At 41.4% G+C, this 15366-nt stretch overlaps 1 protein-coding gene across 1 annotated transcript; it reads left to right on the top strand.

Annotated features, from left to right (window-relative positions):
- The first annotated feature begins 934 nt into the window (after positions 1-934).
- Positions 935-1894, top strand: LOC142470982 (olfactory receptor 11A1-like). Its single transcript, XM_075577784.1, has one exon. The coding sequence runs from the start codon at positions 935-937 to the stop codon at positions 1892-1894; it is 960 nt and encodes a 319-aa protein (XP_075433899.1).
- Positions 1895-15366: the final 13472 nt, after the last annotated feature.

Genomic DNA, 15366 nt, shown 5'->3' with positions numbered 1-15366 from the left:
TCAAGATACTGGATTCATGACAAATTAATGTATGGCAACATATAATTAGAGATCAAAGAATTTATTGATATTAATTTCCCATGTTTTCTCTTCAAATTTTGTTGAAATATGACTACTAGAGCTTTTAATTAAATCATTTAAAATGGAAAACTATCAATCTTGCATTCCTGAAATAAGAGATACAAATGTGTGAGATTTTTAGCTGTAAATTCCTGTCTTGCAGTTTATAGAGTAGTGTGTGAATAAATAAATGTGTGTACTGTATGTTTGTGTGCCATCCATGTACAGAGTCCGTCACAGCAGTAACACACAATAATATAACACATAATTGTATTAAGCGCTTCAGACATAAAAGTAACATTAGGAAAAGGAGTACCTTCCCACAGAGCTTACAATCTAAATGTGTACGATTTGCTTATTTTCATCCCACATTTGCAGATCCTGCAGATATAAAAATACAGAAATGAATAATTTCCTAGCAAACACTTATCACATGGTTTAGACATGCAGGAAGTTTATAAGGAATATTACAAGATCTGTTTGACAGAACAATGTTCTTGTTTACAGTTCAAGGATTAGGCTCTAATAATGAATCTTTGTAAAACTGCAAATGAATGATAATTGGAATCCCTTTAATAATAAATGGCACAAATCCTAACAGTGGATCAAGTCACTCAAAAAGCTTAGGGAAGATGAGCCTTGTTTTAAAAAAAATCTTATGCATGTATTTAGAGTTTGATACTGTAACAATGATTATTCTACTGTATATCAACCAAAACAACTGATCACAGACCTCAATGGGGAATTTCATCTGAAAACAGACCAATTGTACACTTTGGCTAAGTGTAATACTGTATTGTACCTGTAAAGCCCTTAAGTGCAATTTTGTAGATGTATTCTTACTGTGATACCATTTGAAATTCTTTCTATTTAGATGGTGAAGATTAGTGAAGCTAACCTGAGAAAATATGAAAACAACCAGACAGCGGTCACACAATTCCTGCTTCTGGGATTCGAAAATCTTCAAGATCTCAAGATTTTATTCTTCTTGGTTTTTCTAACAATCTACATTTTGATCTTAGCAGGAAACCTTTTGATTATAGTACTAGTGTCAGTTAGTCATTGCCTCTATTCCCCAATGTATTTCTTCCTCAGAAATCTCTCCTTGTGCGAAATCGTGTTCACCACAACGATTATTCCCAACATGCTTCATGTTATATTGGCAGGAAGAAGCTTCATTTCTGTTTCTGGCTGCATCAGTCAGTTATACTTCTATGGTTCTTCTGGACCGGCAGAATGTTTCCTCCTAACAGTGATGTCTTACGACCGATATTTGGCCATATGTAAACCATTGCATTATGCATCCACAATGAATTCCAGACTTGTTTTTCACCTTGTAATCTATTCATGGTTGGGAGGTTTCCTGATGCCAGTGATTTCAGTTTTTCTTTTAAGTAAATTAAATTTTTGCTGCCCTTATGTAATTAACAATTTCTTCTGTGATCTTCCTTCTATTCTTCAACTATCTTGTTCAGACACATCTCCTGTGGAAATTGAGGTATTTGTACTATCCATCCCATGTTTTTTCTGTCCATTTGCAATCATCGTGGTTTCTTACATTTACATATTTATAACAGTCCTCAGGATCCCTTCCACTACTGGAAGACAGAAGACCTTTTCCACCTGCAGTTCTCACTTGGCTGTTGTATGCACGTTTTATGGAACATTGATTGCTCTGTTTGTGGCACCAACTGGAGAACACTCATTCAAAGCAAATAAGTTCTTATCCTTGCTGTACGCTATAGTGACTCCATTATTCAATCCCATTATATACAGTCTGAGGAATAAAGAGATGCATGAGGCTCTGTGGATACTTATATATCGCAAACTGTAGAAAGACAAATGTTGAAGCTTTTTAACCAGACTACTGTGTAATATAATATTTAGATTAAAATATATTAAAATAGATACAAAGTTTACATGAGTTCCCATAAGTAGGTTCAAATACAATATCCCAAATGTCCAATATTTGTTCTCCTATAGGTTTGCTAACAAAGGGTCAAGGGAAATCTACAGCAGCTACATTAATTAAAATTTTATTTAGAAAGTAGTTTGCACGTTCTCTAGAGTCTAATCTAAACTATCACAAGGACTCCGATGAGCTCAAAATGAGCAGTAGGGTCAAGAGAAGTTTCCAAACTTGTACCTGAGTCTTAAAAATCCACCCAGATCTCTGCCGTTCTCGCCCTTCTAACCCCAGACCCTGGCTAACATCCCACACGTGCATGCTGCGTTCCTGCACTCATTCCTCTAAAGGCCTCTGGAGGAAATCTCACACTCTCGCAGACTTCCTTAACTACAAATGTATGCTATCCTGTTTCATCTTTGCCCTCGCACAAGCTAAACAAACCTACTCTTCTTCACTAATCACAGTGTCAGCTATTTGTGACCTTGGGCAAGTCACTTTATCTCCCTGTCCCTCAGGCACCACAAACATAAATTGTAAGCTCCACAGGGCAGGGACCTGTGCCTGCAAAATGTCTCTGTAAAGCAATACGTAAAACTAGCAGTACTATACAAGAACATGCTATTATTATTATTATTATCACGCACAAGTTTAATCCAAGCCGACTCTTCTCTTTCTTTGACTCTCTACTCAGACCACCCTCTACTACCTGTTCATCTTCTATCATCTCATCTCAGGACTTTGCCGACTATTTCAAGGAAAAGGTGGAATCCATACGTCAGGACATGCCCTCTGTATCCCCCTCCCATCCTACACCTATTCCTAACTATCCTCCTGCCTTCCTTGATTCTTTTAACACTGTCACAGAAGAGTATGTGTTGTTGCTGATCTCCTCTGCTCCCTCTACCACCTGCCCACTTACCCCATTCCCTCACATCTCCTAAAACCTCTTGCTCCTACTATAATCCCTATTCTCACACACATTTTTAACTCCTCCTTCTACTGTGGTACCTTTCCATCTTCCTTCAAACATGCAACATTTATACAATTACTCAAAAACAGCAAGCTTGACCCTACCTGTCTTTCTAACTGTTGGCCTGTCTCCCTCCTGCCTTTTGCCTCTAAATTCCTTGAACATCTCTCGCTTGCTCCATTTTCTCAACACCTATTCTCTCCAAGACCCTCTACAATCTGGCTTCTGCACTGCTCACTCCACTTTAACAGCCCTCACTAAAATAACTAGTGAACTCCATGCTGCCAAAGACAGGTCATTGCACTCTGCTCATACCGTATTACTCAATCTCTCTGCAGCATTTGATACTTTGGACCACCTTCTTCTCCTTCACATTCTCCATACTCTTGGCATTCGTAACAAAGCTCTATCCTGGATGTGACGAGAGGGGTTAACAGGCTATATAATAAAGGTCAAGACCATTTGTTTAACCCTGCCCCATGTATAAGAGTCCAAGAGAGTTAGCTCTAGGGCCTCATACCATTTTATTACTGCATTATACTGTCTGTAATACAACCATTTGTTGTGTTTTCCCCTTTCCGGGAATGCAATCAAGCAGGGATTCCTAGTGTATGAGTTTCAAGGGGGTTTTGTGTAGGAAACGTTGTGCCTAGGAGGTTGGTGTCCATTGTTAGCAGTTCCCCAATAAATGTACCCGGGAATCATGCCTAATCTCGGATACATGTAGGCACATTCTCCCAGCAATACTTCCCCTTGAAAACGTAATCACAACTCACCACTAGGGTAAGCTGCTTCAACACAGCTCAGAAAAGAGAATGAGGCACAGGGATATATATGTATTCCTGTAGCTGAGGGAATCCTTAGGTTAAGGGGGGTACCCCAGTTAGTGCCAAGGTGACCCACAAACAGTTTATGGTTTTTGGGTGCCCAACCATATATAAGGTTGGGTGGACTCTAAGAGTCCAAACTGAGTCAAAGTAAAAGTGTGTGGGAATACAATGACAAAGTTTTTCCTTTTCTGTTCCCTCTACCCAAAGACTTTCACCTAGAGTCCAACATAGCTGTAAGGGTTCCAGGAGACTCAGAGTGTATTAAAGTATATTTTAATATGTTTCAACTTTCAGAACCCATGTCCAAACAGGCAGCCCGTGAAAACCCATAGGAGCTGGTATGTCTGCTTGACATTGGAGTCCGGAGATAAATGTCAGTCCTCCAGGATGCCACTTGTTCTGCCAGATCTAGGGGCGCCTGCCCTGAGGGTGGCATTGGGATAGCTGGGGGGATATGTGGAAGGCTTGCGCTTGTACCTTGGCTATTTCAAATTTCCCGCTAACCTGGCTTTTCTACCGGCTTGGCTCTGATTGGCTTCTTAAGAAAATTCCCACGCGCTGATTGATTGGATGTCTGGTCTGTTTCTATTTAAAGAATGAAGCAAATAATACTATAAGAAGCCGTGAGACAATCAGATGGTGTTTTTCCCTTGAGTCAGAGCCGAAACAGAGCGGACGGGCTTTTCAAAGATGCTTTGTTTGTAATAGCCAAACAACCGGCTTCAATTACAAGCCTGAAAAGCCTGCCCGTCAGAGACTAAGTCCAGCATTTTGGGACCAAGTTCTCAGAAACGAACATAGTGGTCGCGGCTAGGATTTTATGCTGATATGAGTTGCAGGAGATTCGGGCTGATAGTGGTCAGGAGAGACCAAGTTCTGAGAAGAGAACGTAGTGGTGGCGTATGTAATTCTATGTCAATTTGGGTTCCAGGAGAGCTGTGGAGAGAGACGCCTATACTAACCTGAAGGACGTCCATACCTGAGGGATTTTGTGTATTATACAGCTCCATTTTATCTGCCTTTTGTATGTGCATATCATACCACCTTAACTATGCCAATACAGTTTTATTGTTATACTACACTATGAGAGGTCCTGCGCTTCTTCTTTTTTCTCTCATGAATTATTAATAGTTTAACCTGTAAACATTGCTAATAAAATATAACTTCAGGTTAAACATAACTATTAAAGACTGAAATAATATATATATTTTTTTACAAAGTTGTCTGTCAATGAACTTTAAATTATTAAATAGATCAATGGCATTTGTTCAATGTGTTTATACTGTAAACTTGGCATTAAACCCTTAAACCCTTTTGTGGAATATTGATATTGATAGGCCTGACATGATGAGAACTCACGATCTCTGCAATTCATGACAGCCACCCTGGAAGTGATAAAAAAAAAGCTGCTGTAAAGCTCTCCTGTCACCGCATACGTTCGGGCTCTACCTGCCCACTGTTTTCACTTGTTGCCATTCAGCTTAGTGGTCACTCCCCCTGACTTCCTTTAAAGGCAGACCACTTGCACTTCCTGGTTCTAAAACCTATGTGGTTTTACCCTTTGCATCCAGTCATGGTGTGGAACATATCCAAGCTATCTGACCCGCTAGCTGACTACATTCATGACCTACACCTGCCCTGACTCCTGCCTGTTTAAACCCTTATCCTATCTGCCCTGACCTCAGCCTGTATGACCTTTGCTTCTGCATTGTCCATTGGACTGCATTTGCCTGTCGATTCTGTATGACACCTGCCCTTCACCAACTCTTTGACGCACAGCCCATCTCTACAGCCACACTCCGGGCACTGCCTGTTCCTTTTTCTCCGGCCATCAGGATCTGCTCTGCGTCACTGATCCCACCATCATCTGTGCCTTACAGGTATTGACGATATCTATAACAATATTGTCAACTTAACGTAAATAACTTATACTGGTGTCTGATAATGGTGATCATTGTTAATTAGCAAACAGAAACACATTGCAATAAGAAAATGCAAAACAAATTAAACAGTATATTCACAGAACGCATAATTCCCAATGCTCACAGCAAAAAGATCATTATACAAGGATTATTTACTGGAAAACCCAACAATGTTTTATGATTATATATATACAGTACAGTATATATATTGAATATATATATTGAAAAACACAAACGTATACCGCATCAACACAGTGTATCGCTGTTCCCAGAAACTGTCTTAATTTTTGATATGATAACAATGGAAAGTGGTGCTCAAGGATAGTGAATATGTATAACAGAGAGAAAAGCAACTTTGTGAAAAAGCACACGAGCATACCAAGGAAATGATAACAATAGAAATGTATTACTGAAGGTATAAAAACAAGGGGAGAAAATTAAAACAGGAGGGGGACTCACATCTACCAGACATATATTCCTAGAGGCAAAGGTACATGAATGAGGCAAATTAAATACCAAAAATATTCAGCAAACAGAAGCAGCTCAATGTCAAGCATGAATATATATCGCTAGCACAAACTGCAGATTTGTGCACTCCCAAAAGGGAGATAACTGTTTGTATGAGGGTAATAGCTGCAAAAAATGAAGGCAATGATTGCACAGGTATTACAATTGTAAATACATCACCGTTTGAAGCATGGGTGTCAGGGGCCAAATAGAAAATGACCAGAGCCTCTTGTCAAGGAAAAGGTAGGGGTCCCACTCCACAGACTCCCACTCCAACGCGTTTCGACTTAAAACAGTCTTCTTCGGGGAGTGGTGAGGGGAGAAGTGAGCTAGTATTATATAGGTAGGGTTAATTAACAGAATTCGCGCCAAAACTGGTTTAATATATGTCAGCTGTGATAAGCAGGAGGATTCTCCTTGTGTCACAGCGTCCTAGAAGCTATAGTAACATATCTATTACTCTCATTGGTCTAGAGTAGTCATGTGGTACACGTTAGACCCCTCCGTGTAAAAACCGGAATATGACGCATATGACGTCATCGCGCATTGCGCGTCATTGCGTGAGGTTACCATAGTAACCCTGGGAGCGTTTTGCAAAACGGGCACTAGCCCAGACAAAAGAAAGCAGTCAGAGCTGCATTGCTGTTAAATAAATGACCCTACTGGTCCTCTAGTAGATCTATCGCCATGATGTAGCATAAATTGTGGTATTATGTTTTGAGATCGGAGGATGACGCATATGACGTCATCACGCAATGTACAACATTTTTAAGTTCAGCATCTGTAATCAGGATACCCCAGTGTTTCTGTAAAATACCCCTCAGGTCAGACCACTGTTGGTTATAAGTACTAACAAATCTAATTTGTTTTCTGCCTCTGTACTTGGGTTTAGGTTGCAATAGACTCTCGCGGGCCACATTAAGGCAACCTAAACCCAAGTACAGAGGCAGAAAACAAATTAGATTTGTTAGTACTTATAACCAACAGTGGTCTGACCTGAGGGGTATTTTACAGAAACACTGGGGTATCCTGATGACAGATGCTGAACTTAAAAATGTTTTGGGCAACCATGTCAGTCTTGCCAGTCGCAGATCTCCTAATCTGCGAGACAAGCTAATCCGCAGTCATTATACCCCTCAGGTCAATCCAACTTATCTATCTCTACAACGCAAGCCGGGTTTTTATAAGTGTGGGACATGTTCAGCCTACAGATATATGTACCAAACAACATCATTTGCTAATACTGCCAAGTCACGCACTTATAAAATATTTTCCTTCCTTAATTGTAAAAGTAAGGGGGTAATTTACAATCTTTCTTGGCCTTGTGGTCTTGTCTATGTGGGCATGACCACAAGGGAAGTACGTTTTCGTGTGCTTGAACACACACGCAATATAAAGAATGCACAACGTGATTTAGATTCATTAAAAAAAATCACTTCAGTAGCCCGTCATTTTTTGCGCTGTCATGGATCCGACTGTGCGGTCCTCACTGCATTTGCCTTTGACAGAGTCTCTCTTGGTGCCCGTGGCGGTGACCTTGAGAGGGCTCTGTTGAGGAGGGAGTGTAGGTGGATCATGCAGCTTGGTATCATGATCCCGCAAGGGCTTAATGATTACCTGGGCTTTGCCATGTTTTTATAGCATGATTCCCTTGTTATAGGTTGCACTACTCTGCCTCTACATGAGATGCTCTAATATATGGCTCTCTTTTTCTTTCCTTTACCTATGTCATATACTACGGACCAGCATCTTATTCAGGGATACTCTGCCTTATATTTCCGGCTTTTCGGTACTTATGACACAGGCTATGATGTTTGTTTACCACTATAGCCATTAGTGTTACTCTTCCACCATTTTTTTGCTTCCATGGTTATCAGAATTGTCAGTTTGGAGACCCCCTCCCTTTTTAACATTTCTCCCCCTGCTTTTATCTATTATCAATCAATTTGAGTATATATATCTATTCTCGGTATACCTGTGTGCTTGCTTTATGGATACTTTTCTGTTGTGTTATATATATATATATATATATATATATATATATATATATATATATATATATATATATATATATATATATCAACAGGAAACAAACAGAACCCTTATATCAGCACTCTAGTATGTCCAAAAATATATTACATTTATTAAAGCAATATCACAAATATTTATTATAGAAGCATCCAGGGGAGGAGGTGTTTGTTCGGGGATGTAGGAGGATTAAAGGGGCCGCAATATTATGTGTAATTACATATGCTTATATGAACTGATTGATATACTGCTCCAAGCCTCTGGACTTGCTTCTATTAGGATCCGGATTTCATGCACACTTATGTTGGACGGTTTTGTGTCATGATTGATGAACTTTCACTGTGATCCTTATTTAGAATTCCCGTCCTTCAGCCCTATACATCAGGGTATTGTCTGTGTTTTCTCCTCCCTCCCCTCTCCCTTATCAGTACACTGCTTATGGGGTACAGTTTATTCATCACTGTGCTCTATTATTTAATATTGTCAAGAGATGTTTTGCTCTATCCAGGCATTTATACAGCGGCCGGTGCAACAGGGGTTAGGTGAAAGGTGATCATTTTCAACCTTTTCCACCTATTAGGGTCACACAGTCTATTTTGCAGCTGACAGTCAGAACAGGCATTTGGGTTTCTTTATACTCCAGGTATTTTATTATGTGTTGTTAATATTTGTGATATTGCTTTAATAAATTTAATATTTTTTTTGGACATACTAGAGTGCTGATATAAGGGTTCTGTTTGTTTCTTGTTGTCGTATATCTATTTCCCTTAGCGCCGTCAGGAGTGACTACATTCATCACTGAATATACCTGATTTTAGTGTCTATTATTATATGCAGTCTGTTGCAGGTATTTCTTGTGTTCATATATATATATATATATATATATATATATATATATATATATATATATATATATATATGTATGTATGTATGTATGTATGTATGTATGTATGTATGTATGTATGTATGTATGTATGTATATATATATATGTGTGTGTGTGTGTGTGTGTGTGTGTGTGTGTGTGTGTGTGTGTGTGTGTGTGTGTGTGTGTGTATATATATATATATATGTATATAAATATAACTTTATGCTCATTTGCACGTCTTAGGCAGGTCTGCATCTCCGCCTTTCACCATTATCACCCAGCACACAGCACTTCCACTGCAGCTAGGGATTCTGGGAAATGACATGCAAATGAGCACACAGTGCCACTTTTTGCTTCAAAACCATTTTAAACATGGTTCCCTATAGGTTTAAGCTTGCTGCATGGTCACAGCTTTAAGCACAGCCAGGGTTAAGATGCATAGCCAGTAAATCCACCCACAGACAGCTGTTTCGACCTTAATGGGTCTCATCAGTGTGTGTATATATATATACGCTGGGAAGGGGGATAAATGACAGGGTCATTGACTCTGTGTAAGTTAGTAGGAGATGGCAGTATGCATGCTTTCCAGTAGATGAGGGGTTAACCCAGCTTATTAAGCAGTCCACAGGTGATTCAAATTAAGCTAGTTCACCTGCTTTAAAACAGTAAGAGGAAATGCCTCTGGGGCGGCAATCTCTCTCTGAGGCACAGAGAAAAGACAGAGGAGTGTTGACAGACAGACACAAGCTGCTCAGATTGATCCTGTCCCAAAGGGGGAATAAAGCTCCCAGGTAAGGAGCCAACTTGTATTGTTGAACATTGTTGGGCTGGACATGGTTAGCTAGCCAGCCAGGTAGATAGCCTGCACTTTTGTTTAGTCAATGCCCCGACCGGGGTTAGGTTTTTGTTTACGTATTTCATTTAAAGGGACAGAGTACCCATTGTTTTAGTTACCCTTTTTGGACAAATAAATCCACCAGCACTATTTCACCAGAAAAGTCATGTTGTCTCCTCACTTACCACGGCCATCCTCACACACGTGGTGCCAGAAGTGGGATGTTGAACACCCTGTAAAAGGGTCAGAACTACAGATTGTGATTGGTGGAAGCTGTTCACGTGGTAGCTGTCATTATGGAGGACGTTGTGAAGGCCTTAGTACACAGCACCGCTGTCCAGCAAGAAGCTAACAAACAGAGACTGGAAAGCACGGCTGCACAACGCGAGACAAACCGGATACTTGCAGCCCAGCTTGACGTTATCGCAGAAACCCAGAAGCAGTGATTGAGCAGCTGTCCCAGATTAAAATGGACTCGGCCAGTACGGCCCAGGCGCAGCCCATCCAGGCGAATGTGTACCTGCAGAAAATGACGCCTCAAGATGACGTTGAGGGATACCTCCGGCCCTTTGAGCGAATCGCTTCCTGGGAAAGTTGGGCCTGCTCCAAATGGGCTGGGATTATCGCACCCTTTTTACTGGGGGAAGCCCAAAAAGCATATTGTGACCTCGACGAAGAAGCCGCAGCAGACTATGACTGTCTGAAAAGCTAAATCCTTGCAAGGATTGGAGTGACTCCCACAGTTTGTGCGCAGAGGTTCCATACGTGGAGATACCAGTAACAGAAGCCGCCCAGATCCCAGTTATGGGATTTGATTCACCTAGCGTCCAAGTGGCTAAAACCAGAGGTATATAGCCTGACATGGATCCTTGAGAAGGTGGTGTTGGACCGCTTCATTTGAGCGTTACCCCAGGACCTTCAACAGTGGGTGGGGCAGGGAGATCCCCTCACTTGTGATGCCATGGTAGGCGCAGTGGAGCATTTTCTGGCTACCCGTGAACTGTCATGCTCCCCTCGCACAAACCACAACCCATGTCCCAACACGAACGGTAGAGGCCAGCGCTGGCGCCAGGACCCACGACGTTCCCACGATTTGAGAGGGTGGAAGAAAACCCGGATAAGGACATAAACTCTAAATCTCAGAAAGGGTTTCAAGAACGAACTGGGCCAATTGTTTGTTTTGAGCGTGGGGAGATGGGGCATATTAAGGCTCACTGCCCACAGTTGTCTGAGCCAATGGAGTGTGCGTATGGCTCTGTGATGTCTGAATTTTGTGGAGTGGTAGGTATGACCCGCGAGGGAAAACGTACCCACAACTTCCTCACCATGGTGATTTTAAATGGTAAACCAGTCTCCGCCCTGGTAGACTCAGGGAGTAATATTAGCTTGGTATCAGAGAAGTTGGTTAAGCCTCTCCGGTTACACCAGGGTGAGAAGTTGCGGATATTATGTGTGCATGGGTGTACGCTTCCGTACACCACAACTCTGATAAAAGTGAAAGTCGAGGGGCAAGTCATCCAAACTACGGCAGCAATTGTACCAAAGTTACCCCATTCCCTAGTGTTAGGCTGTAATTTCCCTGGTTTTGACACCCTGATCAGAGGACAGCTCATCTTAAACAATCCTACTCCGGATGAGCTTTTTCCATTTACAGACCCCGAATTAGTTTCCGAGGTGTCTAAAACCCCTAAGTCGAAACGAGAACTTAGGAAGGAAAAAAAAAGAGGTACGCCCCCACCCCAGTTAGCACTGGTTACTACTCCTAACGGAGGGAGACCAGAGGGAGAGGAGTTGTCAGAGACAGGGCCTGTTGATGCTCAGGTGTCCGAGTCACCCATGGAGGTAACCGGCCAAACTCCAGATGAGGAAGGTTTTGGAAGTCTAGAACTTTCCCTGACTAACTTTGGTAGGGAGCAGGCTAATGATCCCCAGTTGAAAAATGGGTTTAGCCAGGCGGTAGAAGTTAATGGGATCCTGGTAGAAGGGACAACCAAGGAATCTTATCCCTATTTTGTTTTTAAAATGATTTGTTATACCATGTGAGCCAAGAGGAGGGCCAAGAAATAGAAAAATTGCTAGTACCCAGTTCATTAGTAAGGAAGGTCCTGGAGCTAGCACACTCTCACTTATTGGGGGGTCATCTGGGAGTAGAGAAGACACAGCAAAGAATCCTAAAAAGATTTTACTGGCCAGGGATATATAATGCAGTAAAGAGATTTTGTGCCTCTTGTCCCGAGTGTCAGTTGACAGCCCCCCGACCAAGTTTGAGGGCCCCATTGATTCCTATGCCTATTATTAAGATCCCGTTTGAGAGGCTCGCCATGGATATAGTGGGTCCCTTGGAGAAATCTGCCAAGGGTCATCAATACATCCTAGTGATCCTAGACTATGCCACTCGCTATCCAGAGGCGCTGCCTTTACGTAATACTTCCTCCAAAGCTATAGCTAAGGAATTGTTACAGGTATTCTCCCAACTCGGGATACCGAAGGAAATTTTGACAGATCAGGGTACCCGGTTTACATCTAAGCTTATGCGAGACTTATGTGTAGAGCTAAAAATACAGTCCCTAAGAACCTCTGTTTACCATCCGCAAACGGATGGACTGGTAGAACGATTTAATAAAACTCTGAAGATGATGTTGAGAAAGGTAGTGGCTAGTGATGGGAAGAACTGGGACACCTTGTTGCCTTATCTCTTATTTGCTATCCGAGAGGTGCCACAGGCCTCTACAGGGTTTTCCCCATTTGAACTCCTGTATGGGAGACGCCCAAGAGGGATTCTGGATAGCCTCAAAGAAGAGTGGGAGCAACAAGTTGTTCCAGGGAAAAATGTCATCCAATTTGTAGAAGATTTAAAAGAACGCGTTGCGCATATTACCCCCATAGTCAGACAACATTTAGAAGAGGCACAGAGGGCCCAACAGAACCTTTACAACAGACAGGCTACGGTTCGCAACTTCCGACCAGGGGACCAAGTAATGGTGCTTGTTCCCACGGCCGAAAGCCATTGGCAAGGGCCATATAAAGTTCTAGAACAGGTCGGCCCGGTGAATTATAAAATTCGACAGCCAGATCGGAGGAAGGTGGAGCAAATCTATCACATAAATCTATTAAAATCCTGGAAGGATAGAGAAGCATGTCTGACAGTAGTAGCTAATAAATCCGGGAAAGGGGAGGAACCACTCGTTCGAATTTCGGCAGAACTCACTCTTGAACAATATAGAGAAGCTGTAGACTTGGTAAAAAGGAACAGGTATGTATTTTCCAGCGTACCAGGGAAAACTAGGGTGCTTTCCCCTGATATCTTCACCAAGCCGGCATAGCCGTTAAGATAAGACCTTATAGAATCCCAGAAGCCAGAAGAGGGGCTATTCAGTCAGAGGTAAAGAAGATGCTAGAGTTAAGCGTAATTGAGGAGTCCCATAGTCAATGGTCCAGCCCTATTGTCTTGGTACCTAAGCCAGATGGGTCAATACGGTTCTGTAATGACTTTAGAAAAGTAAATGAAGTCTTGAAGTTTGATGCCTATCCTATGACGCACGTAGACGAGTTAATTGAGAGGTTGGCGAGGGCCCGTTTTCTAACTACTTTAGATCTTACAAAGGGTTATTGGCAAATCTCGCAAGCTTACAACGCTTTGGCCAAAGGGTTAAACTAAATGACCCTACTTCAAGAGAATATATAAGTATTTTATTGTGTATTTCTGTCATGTTGGATGTAGCATTGGGCTTCTGTGTCGTCTGTTGTATACATATGCCACGCTCAATAGCACTCCATTTTGACACATATACATATATATATATTGTGGGGGCTCAGGGGATCCCAAAAAGAGCTTGCTGAGGTTCTGTGTTTTGTCTTAAAAGTCTAATAGCAATTCAACCTACAGTACAGCCGTACATTTTCTGCAGGTCTGTGTGTGCGCGTGCAGTAATTGTAAATTTGAAGATTTATACAGTATTACAAAAATATAACGTTGCGTCTTCTTCGAATATAAAATTATCACATTTCTACAGTATATGTATTATTTAGTAATCAATACTTTTCCTTCTTTTCATACTTTTTATTTAATGCGCATGCGTGTACTGTGCAGTATGTCTCATTTGAACATTGTTGAAATGCATAGGCATGTTACAGTATCACATTTCGGCGCATTAAACATTATGATCACATATTGAAAATATTTATTTGAACTGATAATCCATCATACAGCGCTCTCCTCCTCGCCTGCACACACACACAAAGCTCAAGGATTTCAACTTCTTATCTACACCTCTCCCACACCATTCATTTGTAATGGATGGCTTTCTGGCTTCAATCTTCCCGAGCGTGGCATTGCATTCCTGTATGACATCCCAGTCAGAAGTTCAAGTCTGAAAAAAAAGTTTTTTTTTTTGTTATTTATTTTTTGTTTCTCTACATGTGCCTGCATAACAATTCTTGATATTCTGAGAATCAATCAGTACTGTTGATTTTCTATTCTACACTAGTCATGTACGTTCTTTATGAGGTGGGTGGCATGCGTGTATAACTTCCCATTCATATAGAAGTTAGTTCAAGGGGCCCCCTGCTCCCGCACAATATTATTAAAATACAGAAATGCTGCTTCATTTCCATAGCTGATAGCCGCTAAGGCAATGAAGGGGTTAACCCACCGTGCCCACTTTATTGTGGGTAGCGGGGGTGGGTGAAAGGGGTATTTGGCCCTTGGTGTGAGTTTAGGACTTGCGGGGGGGTTGCAGGTGCACTTAACCCCTTCACGACTGAAGCAGTTAATACCGCTACGGTCATGAAGGGGTTAACCCCTCCCGCTACCCCCCCGCAAGCCCTAAACAACCACCGTTGGGGCTAATACCCCCTTCACCCACCCCCGCTACCCACAATAAAAAAAATTCACACACAGCAGCCGCCCAAAAAATAAATAAATAAATCTAAATAAATAAATACATGAATATAAATATATATATATATATATATATATATATATATATATATATATATCAACAACCCCTATAACCCCTAACATACAGTACACATACTGTAGATGCACATGATACTATAGGCATGAATGTATATTTAATAATATTGTACAGTGAGCAGGGGGTTCCCTGAGCCACAAATCAAATCTCAGGGGATCCCCTGCTCCTGCAAAATATTATTAACATACAGAAATGCTGCTTCATTACCATAGCTGATAGCCGCTAAGGCAATGAAGGCTTAAGGAAGAATAGCATGTTTATTGGGGACATTTGCCCCCAATAAACATTGCAATAAACAACAAACAGTACACCCCCTATGTATTTAAAATACACAAACAACAATAAATACATTAAATACATATTTTTAACATAACTGTTCCCTTTTGGTTATAACCCCACCTCCTTGACTGTAATCTGTGTAAGGCCCCCTCCCCCTAATGTGTCTGTTAAATCTCCCTGCCTT

This window comes from Ascaphus truei, chromosome 20 (genome assembly GCF_040206685.1).
Source record: "Ascaphus truei isolate aAscTru1 chromosome 20, aAscTru1.hap1, whole genome shotgun sequence".
In the NCBI taxonomy this organism is placed as follows: Eukaryota; Metazoa; Chordata; class Amphibia; order Anura; family Ascaphidae; genus Ascaphus; species Ascaphus truei.
The sequence above is the reverse complement of the archived record's forward strand: the minus strand, read 5'-3'. Positions and strand labels throughout refer to the sequence as shown.

Excerpts from the sequence above, each read along its gene's own strand:
- LOC142470982 (XM_075577784.1), top strand. The coding sequence starts at position 935 with ATGGTGAAGATTAGTGAAGCTAACCTGAGAAAATATGAAAACAACCAG.